This window comes from Suillus subaureus (assembly GCF_016647635.1).
Source record: "Suillus subaureus strain MN1 chromosome Unknown BJ212scaffold_1, whole genome shotgun sequence".
In the NCBI taxonomy this organism is placed as follows: Eukaryota; Fungi; Basidiomycota; class Agaricomycetes; order Boletales; family Suillaceae; genus Suillus; species Suillus subaureus.
Window position 1 is genome coordinate 195,694 of NW_024538557.1, and position 15,674 is coordinate 211,367.

The window sequence follows — 15,674 nt, forward strand, 5'->3', positions numbered from 1 at the left end:
CACGGTTCGCGCCGACTCCATGCCGTGGCTGCGGAATCAGTGCCCATGCCACGCCAAATCTGAACATGGCTCGCTCCGGGAGGCACCTGCGTTCTATTATTTACAGACATGCAGGGAGGGGCCCCTGGATCACGCTATATACTATATTCAATAGCACCATATTTACGATCAAAACGTGACAATCCCTCATAATATTGTCATACACATGATATCCATTGCGAACCAGAACGTGGAGGCAGAAGAACGTTGTATGCTCAGTAAATACCCAAACGTGAAACGTTAACGTTGTATCATATCTTGCCCGGAAGCTGTTGTGAATCATGCTTGAACTGAGAATAGATGATAAATTTCAACTCAGCGCACTGTCACGGTACCTAATCCCGTACTGATCTGTTTGAAGTACTAACTATCGTCAATTCAACCATCAATGGCGTGCTCAGTCGACATCGAAGCCAAGTGATATCCTTCAGAAAAAGAACGTATGCTGGTGCCCCGACGGATTAACTGCCGCATCTATAAAAATCAGATATTCCAAAACTTCTGTCATCAAATTATCCCGGTTTGCTTGCGTAGCAGCCATCATCACAGACCGTACAGCCGTGCTACGTGCGGACGTAATCACTTGTCAACCAGTGCTGCCTTAAACAAAGCCGCAGAATCTGCTGCATTTTTCCGCACTGAGCGCCGAGCGCCCAGCTACGCGGGAGTACCTCTCATTCCCATTTGAGCTACTGTGCTTGATCCCTGCTTTCCTAATAGTTCGACCATGCCTTCACTTAAACGTGTTGGCAATAGAATTGTCGGAAATCCCGAGCAGACAGTGACCACAATCTCCACCGAGACCTATTTGAAGGGCCTCGTGAAAGATCCAAGGCATGAGGTACGAAATCCATATACTTTTATTCAGTGTTCGATTCGAATTGTGTTATTCCAGGCGGTGAATTACTTAACCAGTCTTTTTCCAATCCTTGGATGGATCTCGCGGTACAGTGAGACATTTCATTCTTCCTTGTGACAAGCTCAGACTAATTGTACACGTTTTCAGATTTTGGATGGCTTACTGGCGACCTTGTTGCTGGCCTTACCGTAGGAATGGTGCTAGTGCCACAGGGAATGTCATATGCACAAGTAATATTCTATCTTAAATCTCATTCTCGTTTATTGACAAGCCTTCGTAGCTTGCGACGCTTCCTCCACAGTACGGTCTGTATTCATCTTTTGTTGGTGTTCTTGTATATTGCGTACGTGCACACTACTTTGGATAATCGCGCCGCTAAATTTGCTTATAGTTCTTTGCGACTTCGAAAGATGTCTCTATCGGACCAGTGGCAGTTATGTCGCAAACCATAGCTCAAATCATCATTTATGTGGATTCGAGGTACCCTGGTAAATGGGATGCCCCACAGATAGCCACTACAGTGGCCTTTGTTTGTGGATTTATCGTACTCGGGATTGGCCTCTTGCGCCTCGGTTGGCTTGTCGAGCTCATACCCGCACCGGCAGTCAGCGGGTATATGACTGGATCTGCGATAAACATAGTTGCAGGTCAGGTTCCTAGCCTTATGGGTATCACTGGGTTCAAGTAAGCGGTGTCATTTCGAGCGAAACGCATTTTTGTGATATACTTCATAGCACTCGAGCTGCCACGTACGAAGTTATCATCAATACCCTCAAGGGACTTCCCAGTACGAATCTAAATGCTGCGTGGGGTCTCACAGGCCTTTTTGCGCTCTATGCAATTAGCATCACTTGTAAACAATTATCCAAGCGGTACCCAAGGCGAGGTAAGCTGTGATCTGTGTAGTTTTGCTATGACGAGACTCTTATGGTATCTTGTCTAGCCCGACTTTTGTTTTTCGTCTCAGTTACAAGAAATGCTTTTGTGGTAATAGTGTTGACCATAGCTGCTTGGCTGTATTGCCGACACCGTAAAACCCATTCTGGTAAATATCCGATTGCAATCTTGCAAACTGTTCCTGCAGGGTTTCAAGACGTGGGCTCCCCTGTTATCGACAGCGAGCTCGTCAAGGCCCTCGCGCCACAATTTCCTGTGGCCACCATAATTCTCCTCCTTGAGCACATCGCCATTGCCAAATGTAAGCCACTGATTATCTGACCGTCGTGCCCTTTTGACATACTACTTGCAGCATTTGGACGGGTCAACGGGTATAAAATCAACCCCAACCAAGAGCTCATTGCCATCGGCGTCACGAACACGCTCGGCACTTTATTCCATGCGTACCCCGCTACAGGATCATTCTCCCGTTCTGCCTTGAAGTCGCAGTCGGGCGTGCGGACTCCTTTGGCTGGTATTTTCACTGCAATGGTTGTCGTCGTTGCCCTCTATGGCCTTACCGCAGCCTTTTACTGGATCCCTAACGCTGGGCTTTCAGCAGTCATTATCCACGCGGTCGCTGGTCTTGTCGCGTCACCTTCCCAAGTATACACTTACTGGCGCGTTTCCCCCCTTGAGTTTATCATTTGGTTGGCTGCAGTCCTGGTTACCGTTTTTTCGTCTATCGAGGACGGCATCTACACTTCCATCGCGGCATCGTTCGCATTACTTCTGATTCGCATGGCACACCCCAGAGGATATTTCATTGGGAAGGTTACCCTTACACATAACTCAACGGAATCACGAGAAGTCTTCGTCCCGTTGCGCAAGGATGGCGTAACGAATCAATATGTCAAAGTTGATCCTCCCACTCCGGGTGTGGTCATTTACCGCTTCGAAGAAAGCTACCTATACCCCAATTGCTCTATTATCAACTCCGCCATTGTCGATTACGTGAAGGAGAACATGAGACGCGGGATTGACTTCAGCACGATACAGTTGGCCGATCGCCCCTGGAACGATCCTGGACCCACTCGTGGCAACTCTCAAGCTGCGGAGGCAGCCAACAATGAAAGACCTGCTCTTCATGCCATTGTACTAGACTTCTCTGGAGTGTAAGACATATAACCTCGGTCTCCTTTTACGAATCAATTCACTCATTTTTATTCTAGATCTCATATCGACACCACGGCTGTCCAAGCTCTCGTAGACACGCGAAACGAGGTCCAGAAATGGGCAAACCGTCCGATAGAAGTCAGTCATGGTGTTTGTCTCACCACGCTGCCTAGCTAATGCAATGCAACACTACAGTTTCATTTTGCTACCATCCTGTCACCCTGGATCCGGCGTGCTCTCGTAGCTGCAGGTTTCGGCATCGGCACCCCAGCGGTCGAGCACTCTAACGAAATCGCACCTGTTGTACCCTACGGTGGCAGTCGCCGCGAGAAATCGTGGGGTGATATACCCAGCTCAGGCTTCGAAGATATCGAGGCCCACAGCGAGTCTCTTCCTCCAACCTTGGGGACAGTGCCCATTGTCCCCATTGAAACCCCCTTCTTCCATTTCGATCTCACTAGTGCTGTCCGTGCCGCGGAGGCTGGTGTAGAGAAACCGGCCGAGAGAGCTGAAACTCCACCGGCGAAATATATCTGATTGGTTTAAGTTGAACGGTCTAAGATCGGACAACTGCGAAAGGGTACTACTTACTTACAATATCATTATGTACAGTCACAAGGACACCTATGTATATGTTAAGACCTTGTAATCTAGATACTCTGTCATGCCGATAACGGTTCATAACCTTCATTTCAGAGCAAGTGACCTAAACTGCGACAAGTTGGCGATGTTGAAGAATTATTTCCAATTATACTCAGGGACAGCAATGTATTAGGCAGTTCCTTCAAAGTACTCCACGTGATCACTAGTAGTTCAACTGAACTGGCGTACACTACAATTTGCTGGATTTGCTGGATGCTCCGTTCAAGGCTACCGACTGCCTGGCCGCGCGCATCATATGCACGATCGTTTTCCAAGAGCTCAGCACCGCTCTCAGGTCATAATAAAGTAGGATCTAGTCTCAACTCTTGGTATTCAGGAACTCATACTAAACGCGTCTAGTGGTCAAAAATAAAGCAACGAAAAGGTGCAGAAGACGCGAAGAAATCTATTTTGTACGGTAAAGCCGCCAACGTGAGCCTCCTCCTTTGCATGTCTTCCTAGTGAACGCGCTACACACGTTTGCTAATAGGACATTCTTGCCGCTGCCAGGAGTATGTATGTTTCGTGCACGTCTTCTCCAGTCGTTTATACCCCGCGTTTAGATGGCGGGTCACCGATCCTTGAAGAAAACTCTATGCTAGCCACTGCTGTCCGACGCGCAAAAGACGCCGGTGTTCCGAAGGAGAACATTGAGAATGCATTGCTCAAGGCACGTACACAAGCTCACCATCCGCTGTTGCGCCTCACCGAGTCCTACAGGCGTCCAAAAGTAAGAACGATAATGGCCAAGCTGTCTCTTATGAAGCCATGATGCACGGCTCCGTGGGCATCATCATGTAAGCCCCTACCAAAACTCTTGATGGCGTTGTAGCCGAACTGGCGGGAAGAGAATGTAGGACCAATAATATCAACCGCACCATCAATAATGTGAGGGAAATCCTCAACCGTCACGGGTCCGTCCAGCCTCTCTTCTTTTTCATTATCATCTTTCTTCAATACCATTACAGTGCTCGACAGGCTCCAGTCAAGTTCATGTTCCGTCAGCGAGGATACCTCAAAATTGCTCTCGACTCAAACGATATAGAAGACCTGTTCAACGCAGCAGAGTCGACCCAGTGTGCCTTTGATTTCGATGAATGGGAAGATGACTCCGGTGGTAGTCGCGGAATAGAGGTACGCCTTCAAATTTTGTTTCCAAGAACTGAACCCACCGAGTCCTAGCTGGCATGCTCTCCCGACGAGTTGTTCAAGTTAGAAGACGGACTTCGTCAGTACATCCAGCAGGATGCCAATGCTGAAATACTCGTCAGGGAGGTTAGATGGGCCCCGCTGGAAGAGCAAGGAAGCACCGACGATGAAAAAGACAGTGTCTCAAATCTCGTCGAAGCTTTAGAAGAGGATGAGGATGTCACCCGTGTGTCGACTTCCCTGGAATACAGCTCTCTGCTTGGAAACGCTTGATCTATAATACATACTCATACAACAGACGGATAATTACAAATTGAAGATAAAACTCCATAACGCCCGGAGACAGCACAGACCAAACTAGCAAGAGCGCTTGCCACTCAGCACATCAGGATGGAGGCTCACCCACGCATGACCACTATCTCCTCCGCATTGCACAACACCAGCATCCACTGCTTGACTAAAATATTCTGTCAAATTGGACGCCCCAGCTTTAGAATATATCTCGGGCCCAATCACTAGGCCGACTGTTGAAGGAAAGGGCTTCGCCAGTCCATTCTTGTGAATTTTAGATAGGCAAGTGATGAGTGGCTCGAAGCAAGACGGGATCGGCACAACTGGTGGAGGGCTGGGGTTCAATGGGGCTAGCTTAGTGGTCTCCTGCGGTGCGGTGCATGACGGTGACGTAGAAGCCGTGGATGAAGTTTCAGGACAAGAAATATTATTCTGTGGTGTAGGGGGGTTGTTACTATGGTCAGTTGAAGGGGTTGAGGACTTTGGTGCTTCAAATTCCTGTCTGAACCTTGAATGTAGCGTTATCCATGAATTGCTTCGAGTCGTCCCCCCACCACACTCGATTATAGAAGCTTCTTTCGCTAGCAAAGCATAGTCTGCGAATTTCGTTGCGCGCGCGCGCTTGTATACATCCTTATCAACCCGAACTAAGTCATTAGCAATGTCGGACCTTGATGGTTTCAGGATTCCTTTTGACCTCGCCAGCAGAAGCTGATTGACCAGCGGAAGGAATTTTTGGGGTGTAAGGCGTCGAATCTTATCCTCAATGGACTCGGGGTCAATAGGAGACACCGAGAATTTGTCTTTGTTATCAGTGATAACAGACGTTGCTTGTTGTAATCCAATCTCAACGTTAGCCATAGTAACGTTGGAATCAGAGGCGATCGAAGACGAAGGTGTCAACGAAGATGGTGCCAATGAAGATGGTGTCGATGGTGTCGATGGAGACGGTGCCGACGATGACGTCGGAGATATGGGAACCACAGAAGGTTCAGGGGTGGGGGGAGAATCATTGACGAGAGTAGAGTTTACAATGTAAGTATCGTCTGCAATGTGGTACGATTCGGCAGAATTCACAACTTGTGCGTGCGATGAATCATCGACCTTAGTTGAAAGTGGACTGCTGATCGAGATATTTGCAACCTCGTCCACGCTGCCGTCATGGTCTCCGTCTTTGTTACTATATCCAAGGGCATCCTTGACTGCCGCGTCATCCGACATAACGATACGATTATCCAACATGGCTGAGGTAGGGTCGATGTCCATTGATTGTGACAAGGGCACCGCAGCAGGCACAGAATTCTGGGGTGTGTTGCCGTACGAGACGGGGGTGCCTCCTGAGATAATACGGGTCTGGAACGGAGAGCCAAGAGGAGCGTCCTGCGGATCCAATTTATAAGGGATGGCAGGAAATGGGGATAGTGGAGCGTTTCTCAACCCCGTGGTAGGGGTTAAGTCAGGCTCTGCAATGTTCTGGTTGCGTTCCGATCCCGAGCTCGAGCTGGGGGCTGTGGCAAAGGGATCATGACTCGCATCCTGAATTTCATCAGCTATGCTAACGAAATCATCTGTGAAACTTTCATCTGAAACTGAAAGTGCATCGTTCGCTTTGAGAGAGTAGCCTAAGCTTCGGTCGATGTCCGGGACAGTCTGTGTCGACTTTGTCACGAATCTAGCTCGTGACACTGCAGACCCGAATCTAGGAAGTGCGGGTGTCGCAGGGATTGTGCTAGCAGCCTTCTTCGGCGTGCACGACGATGCGGGCTGAGCAGCATGACCTGAGTCTGTATTCCTTTCTATCACCGGTGGTTGCTGCTGCTCTGCTACAGTGTCACGCTGTATATGGGCAGACGGTGTGCTAGTGGGGAGGGAAGAGGAAATGAGGGTGACAACAGGATCTTCATTCAAATCTTGGACTTCTCGCGACAGCCGCTCAACGATATCCTCTTCGAGGTTACGATAAGGTTGCCGTACCGGTGCTGTGTTGGGTTCTGTGCGCTTTCCAAGAATAGCAAAATTCCAATCTACCACGACAGAAGCCTGAGACTCCAGGCTCTGTGGAATATTTGGCGCCGGAGGTACGATGAGGACGACATCATACTGTCGAAGGCGGAGGGTTGATACGGCATAGGCATAATCTCGGTCACCAGCTATCAGGATGATGGTGGCAGGCGAAGGATGGTCGTTGGCAAATGCAAGCATATCCACTAATGGCAAACGAAAGTTCATAGTGCATGGTATAGACGCTAGTTACGGAATACACACCAAGGATCATTTTGTCCACGACGTCCTTCCTGCCGTTGTGGGGACAATCAGTCATGGACACCCCAGAGGACTGAAGGTCAGAGCGAAACCCGACAGACTTGGCGGACTGTGAAGATATGTCAAGGTATGCTTTGAACGACGTGACATATCCGAAGACATGCGCAATTCGTCGTATGCCATTCACAATGGCGTGTCCTTGCGAATTCAAGGGAGGGCTGCAATTTTCTGAAGGATGATATACCCCATAAACCTATGATCAGAGGCGAGTAGTATGCTTAGAAGCTCACCATAATCCCAGAAAACAGCGACCTTTCTATGGTTTGACATGAAACTCGCATTGGCGAAGGGAGGTATAAGTCGTGGACTCAGGCTGGCACGGGTACGTAGTCCCTCGATTCGAACTCGAGGCGTCGAAGGTGCCGTTAAACCGCTTCTCAGGCTATTTTGGGGCGCTCCTGGGCAGTGTTCACTCGATGCCCAGCGCTTGCACACATCAGAAGGAACAAATGCAAATTGAACATGCTGTTCTGGAAACAAATCTCTAAGTATCTTTATTATGTCGCTGACTTGAAATTGGACGAAAGCAAAGTCCGACCAGCACGGAAGCTCACTAGATATCTTCCATGGGCGTCAAGCCATCTATTCAATACAAAATAGCGCAGTGACCCACAGAACATGGAATAAAATGGGTGTACTCATACACAAGTGCAGTGTCACTAGTGGTGATCAAACCTGGCGTGTGAGCGCGTGCGGTTCTCACACGTTGGGATCAGACGTGTCCTGCGTCTAGTGAGGGATTGAGTACAACCCGGGCGAATGTGCCAGTTGGCAGCGTCCAGTTCTAATCTCCAGTGTTCTGGCCAAAAAATTGTGCGGTGTTGATATTCATACGAGAAATTCAAGACGTTGGATGTCAACGTCATAATGCAAGGCCCAGAGGAACGAAGAATTGGTCTGTGTTTCCAAGTCTTCGAGGCTTTTCATTCGAAATCAGGACAATTCTGCATCATGCGCCTGAGCTCCATGTCTGGAACCCCCGGTTTGAAATCAACAGGGCATGGGATATTGGGCACCCCCGCATGCAGGAACTCCATGTCATCCAACGGCCTCGTAGAATCCAAAGTGAGCCCAAAGAATAAGGAACGAATCTATCGACACCGATCTACACCAATAGAAATGAGCTGAGAAACCAAGTGCACGAAAGGATATCTTTACCTGTTCGCAACACGTAGACCAGGGCATGATAGAATGAAAGATAGTATAGCCTGAAAGACGGTGCTTACCGCCAACCAAACCCGTAGGGAGGTCTGGATCAAGTTGCAAATTTAAATGTGGTCTGTTTCTTTTGCAGACAAACTGGTGCATCTGACGGAACCTCTTCCCAGTGGACGCAAACCCGATAATCAGTCCGCCGGTAAGCGTCTGTCCAGCGTTCATGCGAGGACGATCAGCTAGTGATCCACCCTGCTTCTCCATGATGGCCACTGCATCCTGCGATATAATGTTAAGCCGGGGAATGACAGCTTAGCGTGAAGCGACTGACTTTGTGACGGCCGATAATGACAAACTTTCTCAGTTCCTGCGCGGACGGTAATCGAAGGACAGTACTCCTTAATCCATTCCGCCACAGTAGGAAATGCGCTGATCGATGATTGAACACGGTCAACATTCGAAAAAAATAAAAAATAAAAAATGATATTTACTTGGGAGGAGGAAGCGAGTGTCCCAGAAGTCTCCAACTTGGAGGGGAAGGTGGAAGAGGAAAGCTACCCATTGATCTAACAAAAGAAGCCTGAGCAATCAGTCCTACCACCCCAAGACAAGTCGCAATACTGAGGATGAGCTACGCATTGTCAGAAACGGGCAGGCCAGGCAGCTATAGCATGACTATTGAATTGAAACGAAGACGATAGGATAGACCTCATCGACAGGGCATTTAAATCATGAACGAGTTTCTAATACCCCACGCCAATCGGGGCTACCGCACCAAGACACGCGGCACGTATACCTGGGTTGGACAAGTATCCGTGTTGGCGTGTGGTCATTGGTTCGCTGATAATCTAGAAGTTCGTTCAGCGGCTATTTATCCAGCAAGAAGATCCAGCTGCAGGAATAGTATGCGATCAACTCTGATCGTCATTTGCACATCTGAATCTTGGGCGCTGATACATATATTGGAGCACCCAGCCGCCAACGTCCTATCCTCTCACCTCAAGAGGCCTCAGATGCCCAGCTCGCCCAACGCAAGTACCTCTTTGTGACCTGACCACCTTTCATCGGTATCTAGATCATTCGTTCCACTATACATTTATCTGTGCCGTCCTCCATACCGACCAAACAGGTCATGGCAGCTCGTGTGTCGACTATCATTGGCGCAGAATCACTGGGGGTCACGAGACAGAGAAGGTCGGGCAATCGCTGGGAGAGCTAGGGAGATCGAGAGCAGACATACGAACATCACTATTCGATGCATTGAGAGAGCCGATATAGTATGAAAGTATGATAGGAACAACTGTGTTCCTTCTGTATCCAGGTCTGTTGAGTACATGGTTCAGAACACCCCAAGCCAGTGATCCTCCAAAGATCCGCGAGCCCATGCACGGCTACTTAACAGTCCTACTTTTTTCTTGATATCATTACGCGAGCCACATGCGGGTCCTGATACGTGCCCTGCTCCTTGTTGATCCAGATTTTACCATCTCCTCGGTCAAGAATAACTTTGATGTCCTCCGCTACCTTAGCCTTCTCATCTGGAGGGAGTATCGCAATGTAACTCCAACTGAGGACGCGATCCGTGACAATTTGCTCGGTAGCAACACCATGATGAGCCCATTGTTTCTCTTCCTGGGGATGAAATAACGACGTATACTCGGGGATAGAGAACGCCTGCCTCAAAACATCGAGGCGAAATCGGGGACTGCCGTTCCCACGGGCCTCGATACAGTGCTGGACCTGCGTAACCCAACCTGCAGCCTCCCTGCAGTGCTGTCAGAAGTTTGAGTGTATGAGAGAATTACAGTAGAGAACCTATCTGCAAGGTACCATATAAATACAGCCGCCCCGTCCTTGTTCAAGATACGAGCGAATTCAGTGAATGCCTTCTCATAGTCGAGACACCAATGAAATGCCTATATGACCGAGGGATGAGCATCTGCACCTAATTTAGCCTAGAGCTACTCGCCTGTGCGATGATGATGAGGTCTGCCCACCCATCTTCCACACCGGTGTTATCAAATGTCCCGTTAACAATAGTACAGCGATGATCTTGGACGCACTTCGTCCAGAAATTACGCATGCCGTCGCTTGGTTCAATAGCTCTCAGGGTGCCAATGCTCGTCGCCCATTCGGGGTGAGTCAACAAGGCACGGGTGAAAATGCCCGTTCCTGCCCCAATCCTGAAAGCCAATTGAGGAGAGAAACTGTACAAGTAATGATTTAACTCACTCGACGATTTTCAGCGGCGTTGTGCTCTTGGGTACCTGTCTGCGAATATACGAAACACAATCAGCTGGATACAAGGGGCGAACCCTAGATGCATCCAAATCAATAGGATTAACGAATACGGACCGTGCAAATAGTCCACCTACCGATCGTATGATTCATTCGTCCCAGTCGCGAAGCCTGCCTGTGCGTTAGGATGTATACTTGTCGTCATGGTGCGGGTGAGCCTTAAACCAGACGTGAAAGACACAAAAACGAATGGCTGGGCTTGATATATCGAGTGAGTCGGATCCTAAAAGTTATTTCTGTTCGTCCGAACAACTTGAAGCTGCTGCATGTTATCAACGCTTTTATGTAAATAAACAGTTGCACGATTTACTAACTTGGTTGGCCACATAATTATGTATTATAACCCTGATCGGTATCGCACCCTGTCGATTCCATCTTGACAATTCGCTTGCGAAGAGTGTTTGTCAATAGAGGACGACTTCGAAATCAGACGATTTCTCGAGTGGGTCTTAGCATCCATTCGAGAGCAGCGGACGTAAGCCGTCAAGCTACGGTTGCTCTATGAAGTTCTGATGGGTCGCCCTGAATGTGGATGGAGTATGCATAGGTGGGGAGAACTGGGGTAGATGTTGAAGATGCTTAGCGCTTAGTAGCCAGTCAGGTACCAATTGGTTAACTTAGAGCGCTTAGTCATTACATAAAGAGTCAATCGATAATTTTAAAGTGCTCTAGCCTACTCTTCATTGAATTATTCTACTGATTGATCACGATGGCATCAAATAAAAAAATAGTCGGTGTGGCAGATTATAATGAAGGCTCACATGGATGTTGGGAAGCACACAAAGGAGCTGCTGAAAATTTTGGCTACGGGTGCGTCGCAATGAAAGTTTTCTTGACGACTTTTCTGAGGACAGTACTCGAAAAGTACAAGTTATTATGCTGCTTGGTAGCTAGGTCATGTTATATGTGCATTTTACTCCATTCCACGTCGTACCCGCTTCGAAGACAACGCAGGTCCTTCCATCCTTCAAACCTCCTCAGGAATCCTGCGTTTGTTACGCATCCCGAGCGACTTGCACAACACCTGTGAGACTTTACGGTTTCCGCATGGCATCACTGAACTTGCGTGGACTGGGAATATCAGGTCAAGTTCTGAATCAAGTCCCATCAGCGAGGATACCTCACAATCGCTCTCGACACAGACCTGTTACCTGTTCAATGCACCAGAGTCGATTCAGTATTCCTTTGATTTCGATGAATGGGTCAATGACTAGAATGGCTGTTGCAGAATAGAGGTGAGCCTTATTTTCTCTTCCCGATAACTGAGCCCATCAAGTTGTACTAAGTTGACACGCTCTCCTGACAGAATCCCAACGCTGAAATACTGGTCAGAGATGTATGGGCACCGCTGAATGGGTAAGGAACCACGAGGATGGTGTTTCAAATCTCGTCGAAGGACGAGGACTTCGCTTGTGTATCGTCAATGAAATATAGCTCTCTGCTAGGGAATGCTTGATTCCCGATATACACTCATACAACAGGTAATACACTTGAATCGTAACGCACGTAAACAACAAACCAAACTAATAAGAACGCTTTCCATTCAGCACATCGGGGTGAAGCCTCGCCCACGCAGAACCACCACTTCCTCCACATTCCACAACACCGGCGTACACTGCTTGAGCTAGATATTCTTTCAGACTGGACGTGCCAGCTTGAGAATATGCCGCGAATCCAAGCACTTGGCCAACTGCTGAACGAACGGGTCTGGGTACCCCATCCCTATGAAATTTGGCCAGGGCGTTAATGAGCGGCCGGAAGCAAAGCGGGATCGGCACAGCTGCAATGAAAGGTTCAGCGTTTGGGTTCAGTGTGGGTGGTTTGGCGGCCTCTGGCGACGCGGTGTTCGGTAGTGGCATAGCTGATGAAGATGGAGTTGGCGTCTCAGTATAAGGAATGTTGTCTTGTGGTGTAGGAGAGCTGTTGTCATGGACGGCCGATGAAATGGATGATGACTGAGGTGCATCCGAGTCGATGTCCTGCCTAAACAAATCCGGATGCAGTGTCATCCATGCATCGCCCTCCCGCCCACCAAGCTGGATAAGACAAGCTTGTTCTGCTAGTGCAGTGTAATGCGCGAACCTGGTCACTCCAGCACGCAGGTATACATTCTTGTCACACTGAATCAAGTCAGTGGCAATTATGGACCTTGATGATTTCAGTTCCCCTTTTGACCTCGCCAGCAAAAGCCGATTGATCAGGGGGAGGAATTTCGAAGGTGTATTGCGTCGAATCTTATCCTCCACGGACTCGATAGGAAGCGCTTGACACCCTGAAGGATTATCTTCGTTATCACTGATAACAGACGTTGCTTGTTGTGGATCGATGTCAACGCTAGACGTGCTAACGTTGGAATCAGAGACAGACAAAGCCAGCGAAGACGGCGTCGACGGAGACGATGCTGAAGATGACGTCGGAGACATGATAATTACAGAATGTGCAGGAGTGGGGGCAGAATCAGACGGAGAGTTCGTAACGTCGACCTTAGTCCAAAGTGGACTGTCAACCGAGCTATCAAATTCGTCGGCACTGTTATCGTCGTCGTCTCCGTCTTCGCCATCGATTCCAAAGGCATCCTCGAGCGCCGCTTTGTCCGACGCAACGGTATGATTATCCAACATGGCTGAGGTAGGGTCGATGTTCGCTGAATTCGGTGCAGTAATGATATCATTCCGCCCTCGTGAGGATGCAGGTGACAAGGGCACCACAGCAGGCAGAATGTTCTGGGGTGTGTTGTCGTATGAGATGGGGGTGCCACCCGAAATGGTACGGGTGTGTGATGAAGAAGGGAGGGGAGCGCTCTTCAAATTAACGTTGAACGTGACGGCGGGCGGTGGAGATGGTGGGAAGTTACTTGAGTCTGTGGTGGGTGGTAAACTAGACTCCGAAATGTTCTGATTGTGTTCTAGGCCAGTAAGGGTTCTGGCAAAAGGATCTTGAGTCGCATCCTGAATCTCGTTAGCGCAGCTAACGAAACCGTCTGCGAGACTTTCATGTGAAAGTGCTTTGTGCTCTTTGAGAGGGCAGCCTGAACCTTGTTCGATGTCTGGGACATTGTGCGTCGACTGCGTTGCGGATCTAACCCGCGACGCCACAGACTCGAATCTAGGACGTACAGGCGTCTCAGGGATTGTGCTAGCAACCTTCTTCGGCGTCCACGTCGAAGCAGGCTGAGTAGCATTACCCGAAGCTGTGTCTGAATTCTGTTCAGATACTGACGGCTGCAGCAAGCTCTGCTGCACTGACACGCCGCGTATGGCCTGGTGTTGTGGGAAGATTCGAGGAAAGGAGGGTGACAGCAGGATCTTCGTTCGAATCGCGAATTTCGCGTGATAGCCGCTCTACGATATCTTCATCAAGGTTGCGGTAAGGTTGCCGCACCGGTGCTGTATCGGTTTCTGTAGGCTTTCCAAGAATAGCAAAATTCCAGTCCACTACGACAGAGGCCTGAGACTCCAGGCTCTGGGGAATATTTGGCGCCGGAGGTACGATGAGAACAACATCATACTGTCGAAGGCGGAGGGTTGATACGGCATAGGCATAATCTCGGTCACCGGCTATCAGAATAATTGTGGCAGGTGAAGGATTATCGACGGCAAATGCAATCATATCCACTAGCAATGAAGTTCATAGTGCACACTACGGGCACCTTGCGAAATACACACCGAGAATCATCTTGTCCACAACTTCCTTCTTGCCGTTGTGGGGGCAGTCAATTATGGACACCCCAGAGGACTGAAGGTCGGAGCGAAACCCGACAGACTTGGGGGAGGACTGCGAGGACATGTCAAAGTATGCTTTGAACGACGTTACATAACCAAAGACATGGGCAATTCGTCGAATGCCATTTACAATGGCATGTCCTTGCGAATTCAAGGGAGGGCTACAATTTTCTGAGAGAGGATAATAATATACCCCATAAGCTATCAGAGACGGCTACGTAGAAACTCACCATAGTCCCAGAAAATAGCGACCTTTCTATGGTTGGACATGAAACTCTCATTGGGGAGGGGGAATAAGTGAGGCGTCTCGTGAGCTCAGGAGTCCTTAATTTGTACTGAACCCAACATGCCGTTAAGTGGACCACCTTCCATTTTTGGGCGTTACTTAACGCTGCACAGCCTAGTGTTTTGCACACACCGTTAATGCACACTGCACAGTCATCACAAGGAGTAAACGTTACCTCAACGCTGTAAATGCCACTTGAAATTCTGTTCTACACGCACTTCGGGAGTGCTGCTGTGCCGCTGGCTTGGGAATGGAGAAAAACAAAGTCCGACTAGTGCGGAGGCAGTGCGCACTGCGCACTTACGAGAAACAAACCCCTTATCTGACCAAACTTGTTCCGCCACATTAAGTGATTCAATACAAAATAGAACAATCCAGTGACCCACAGCCGTGTGAGTGACGGCTTCCAGTCTTCTCGGCTCTCGCTCGCTACAGTCACCCCTAAAGAACGCAGCAGCCGAATGCTCTCCTTCATTATGTAAAAGTGGGGAAACGGTGAGGAAAATGCGTGTTAGTCGTGCTGTAGAATCACCAAGCCATGCATGGCTGGAATTCACGTGGTGGATGCATGAATTATTAGGCGTGGGGAACTACAGATAGAAGTAGGATGAGCATTTGAAGTATCTGCCCAGTTTAGCGAGGTAATTTATCGACGATCTAGCAAGTTTACCGCGGACAAGCTGCACAATAGGGTTGTGAATTGAATTTATCGAATACGTCCAACAAGCACTTACTGCGGTCTGTATATATCAAAAAACAAGTCCTGGCCTTCGCTAGCATATCACCTATTGTTACACGGTGCACCACACCCTAGAAGCTCCACGCACCCACATCAGGTACGTTTATGCATAGAAGACGA

At 48.8% G+C, this 15,674-nt stretch overlaps 5 protein-coding genes across 5 annotated transcripts; 2 read left to right on the plus strand and 3 right to left on the minus strand.

Moving 5' to 3' along the window:
* Positions 1–766: 766 nt before the first annotated feature.
* Positions 767–3,487, plus strand: BJ212DRAFT_1473994 (sulfate transporter family-domain-containing protein; the record flags this gene model as incomplete). The annotated part of the gene is made up of 10 exons (XM_041339028.1): positions 767–880; positions 935–989; positions 1,046–1,128; positions 1,179–1,241; positions 1,290–1,582; positions 1,633–1,784; positions 1,842–2,096; positions 2,148–2,949; positions 3,007–3,088; positions 3,146–3,487. The coding sequence occupies 10 exons, from the start codon at positions 767–769 to the stop codon at positions 3,485–3,487; spliced, it is 2,241 nt and encodes a 746-aa protein (XP_041199614.1).
* A 159-nt stretch (positions 3,488–3,646) lies between these two features.
* Positions 3,647–5,056, plus strand: BJ212DRAFT_4202 (YebC-like protein). Its single transcript, XM_041343156.1, has 8 exons — positions 3,647–3,898; positions 3,953–4,024; positions 4,083–4,104; positions 4,156–4,262; positions 4,313–4,389; positions 4,441–4,506; positions 4,561–4,726; positions 4,775–5,056. The coding sequence occupies exons 1-8, from the start codon at positions 3,806–3,808 to the stop codon at positions 5,012–5,014; spliced, it is 843 nt and encodes a 280-aa protein (XP_041199615.1). The 5' UTR covers positions 3,647–3,805; the 3' UTR covers positions 5,015–5,056.
* A 1,995-nt stretch (positions 5,057–7,051) lies between these two features.
* Positions 7,052–7,624, minus strand: BJ212DRAFT_1257484 (limkain-b1-type NYN domain-containing protein; the record flags this gene model as incomplete). The annotated part of the gene is made up of 3 exons (XM_041329859.1): positions 7,052–7,239; positions 7,298–7,522; positions 7,585–7,624. Coding segments are annotated over 3 exons (453 nt in total), but the record flags the coding sequence as incomplete, so codon positions are not given.
* Positions 7,625–9,622: 1,998 nt separating this feature from the next.
* On the minus strand, positions 9,623–11,267 carry BJ212DRAFT_1491415 (S-adenosyl-L-methionine-dependent methyltransferase; the record flags this gene model as incomplete). The annotated part of the gene is made up of 6 exons (XM_041341492.1): positions 9,623–10,274; positions 10,325–10,425; positions 10,479–10,692; positions 10,742–10,825; positions 10,885–11,000; positions 11,169–11,267. 6 exons carry the CDS (start codon positions 11,265–11,267, stop codon positions 9,914–9,916), a joined length of 975 nt encoding a protein of 324 aa, XP_041199617.1. The 3' UTR covers positions 9,623–9,913.
* A 2,747-nt stretch (positions 11,268–14,014) lies between these two features.
* BJ212DRAFT_1258106 (NYN domain-containing protein) lies at positions 14,015–14,799 on the minus strand (the record flags this gene model as incomplete). The annotated part of the gene is made up of 3 exons (XM_041329911.1): positions 14,015–14,421; positions 14,473–14,700; positions 14,760–14,799. 3 exons carry the CDS (start codon positions 14,797–14,799, stop codon positions 14,015–14,017), a joined length of 675 nt encoding a protein of 224 aa, XP_041199618.1.
* Between the last annotated feature and the right edge of the window lie 875 nt (positions 14,800–15,674).

Excerpts from the sequence above, each read along its gene's own strand:
- BJ212DRAFT_4202 (XM_041343156.1), top strand. The coding sequence starts at position 3,806 with ATGCTCCGTTCAAGGCTACCGACTGCCTGGCCGCGCGCATCATATGCA. Across the intron at positions 4,105-4,155 it reads CATTCTTGCCGCTGCCAGGA|ATGGCGGGTCACCGATCCTT; the intron begins GTATGTATGTTT and ends CCCCGCGTTTAG. Across the intron at positions 4,507-4,560 it reads GAAATCCTCAACCGTCACGG|TGCTCGACAGGCTCCAGTCA; the intron begins GTCCGTCCAGCC and ends ATACCATTACAG.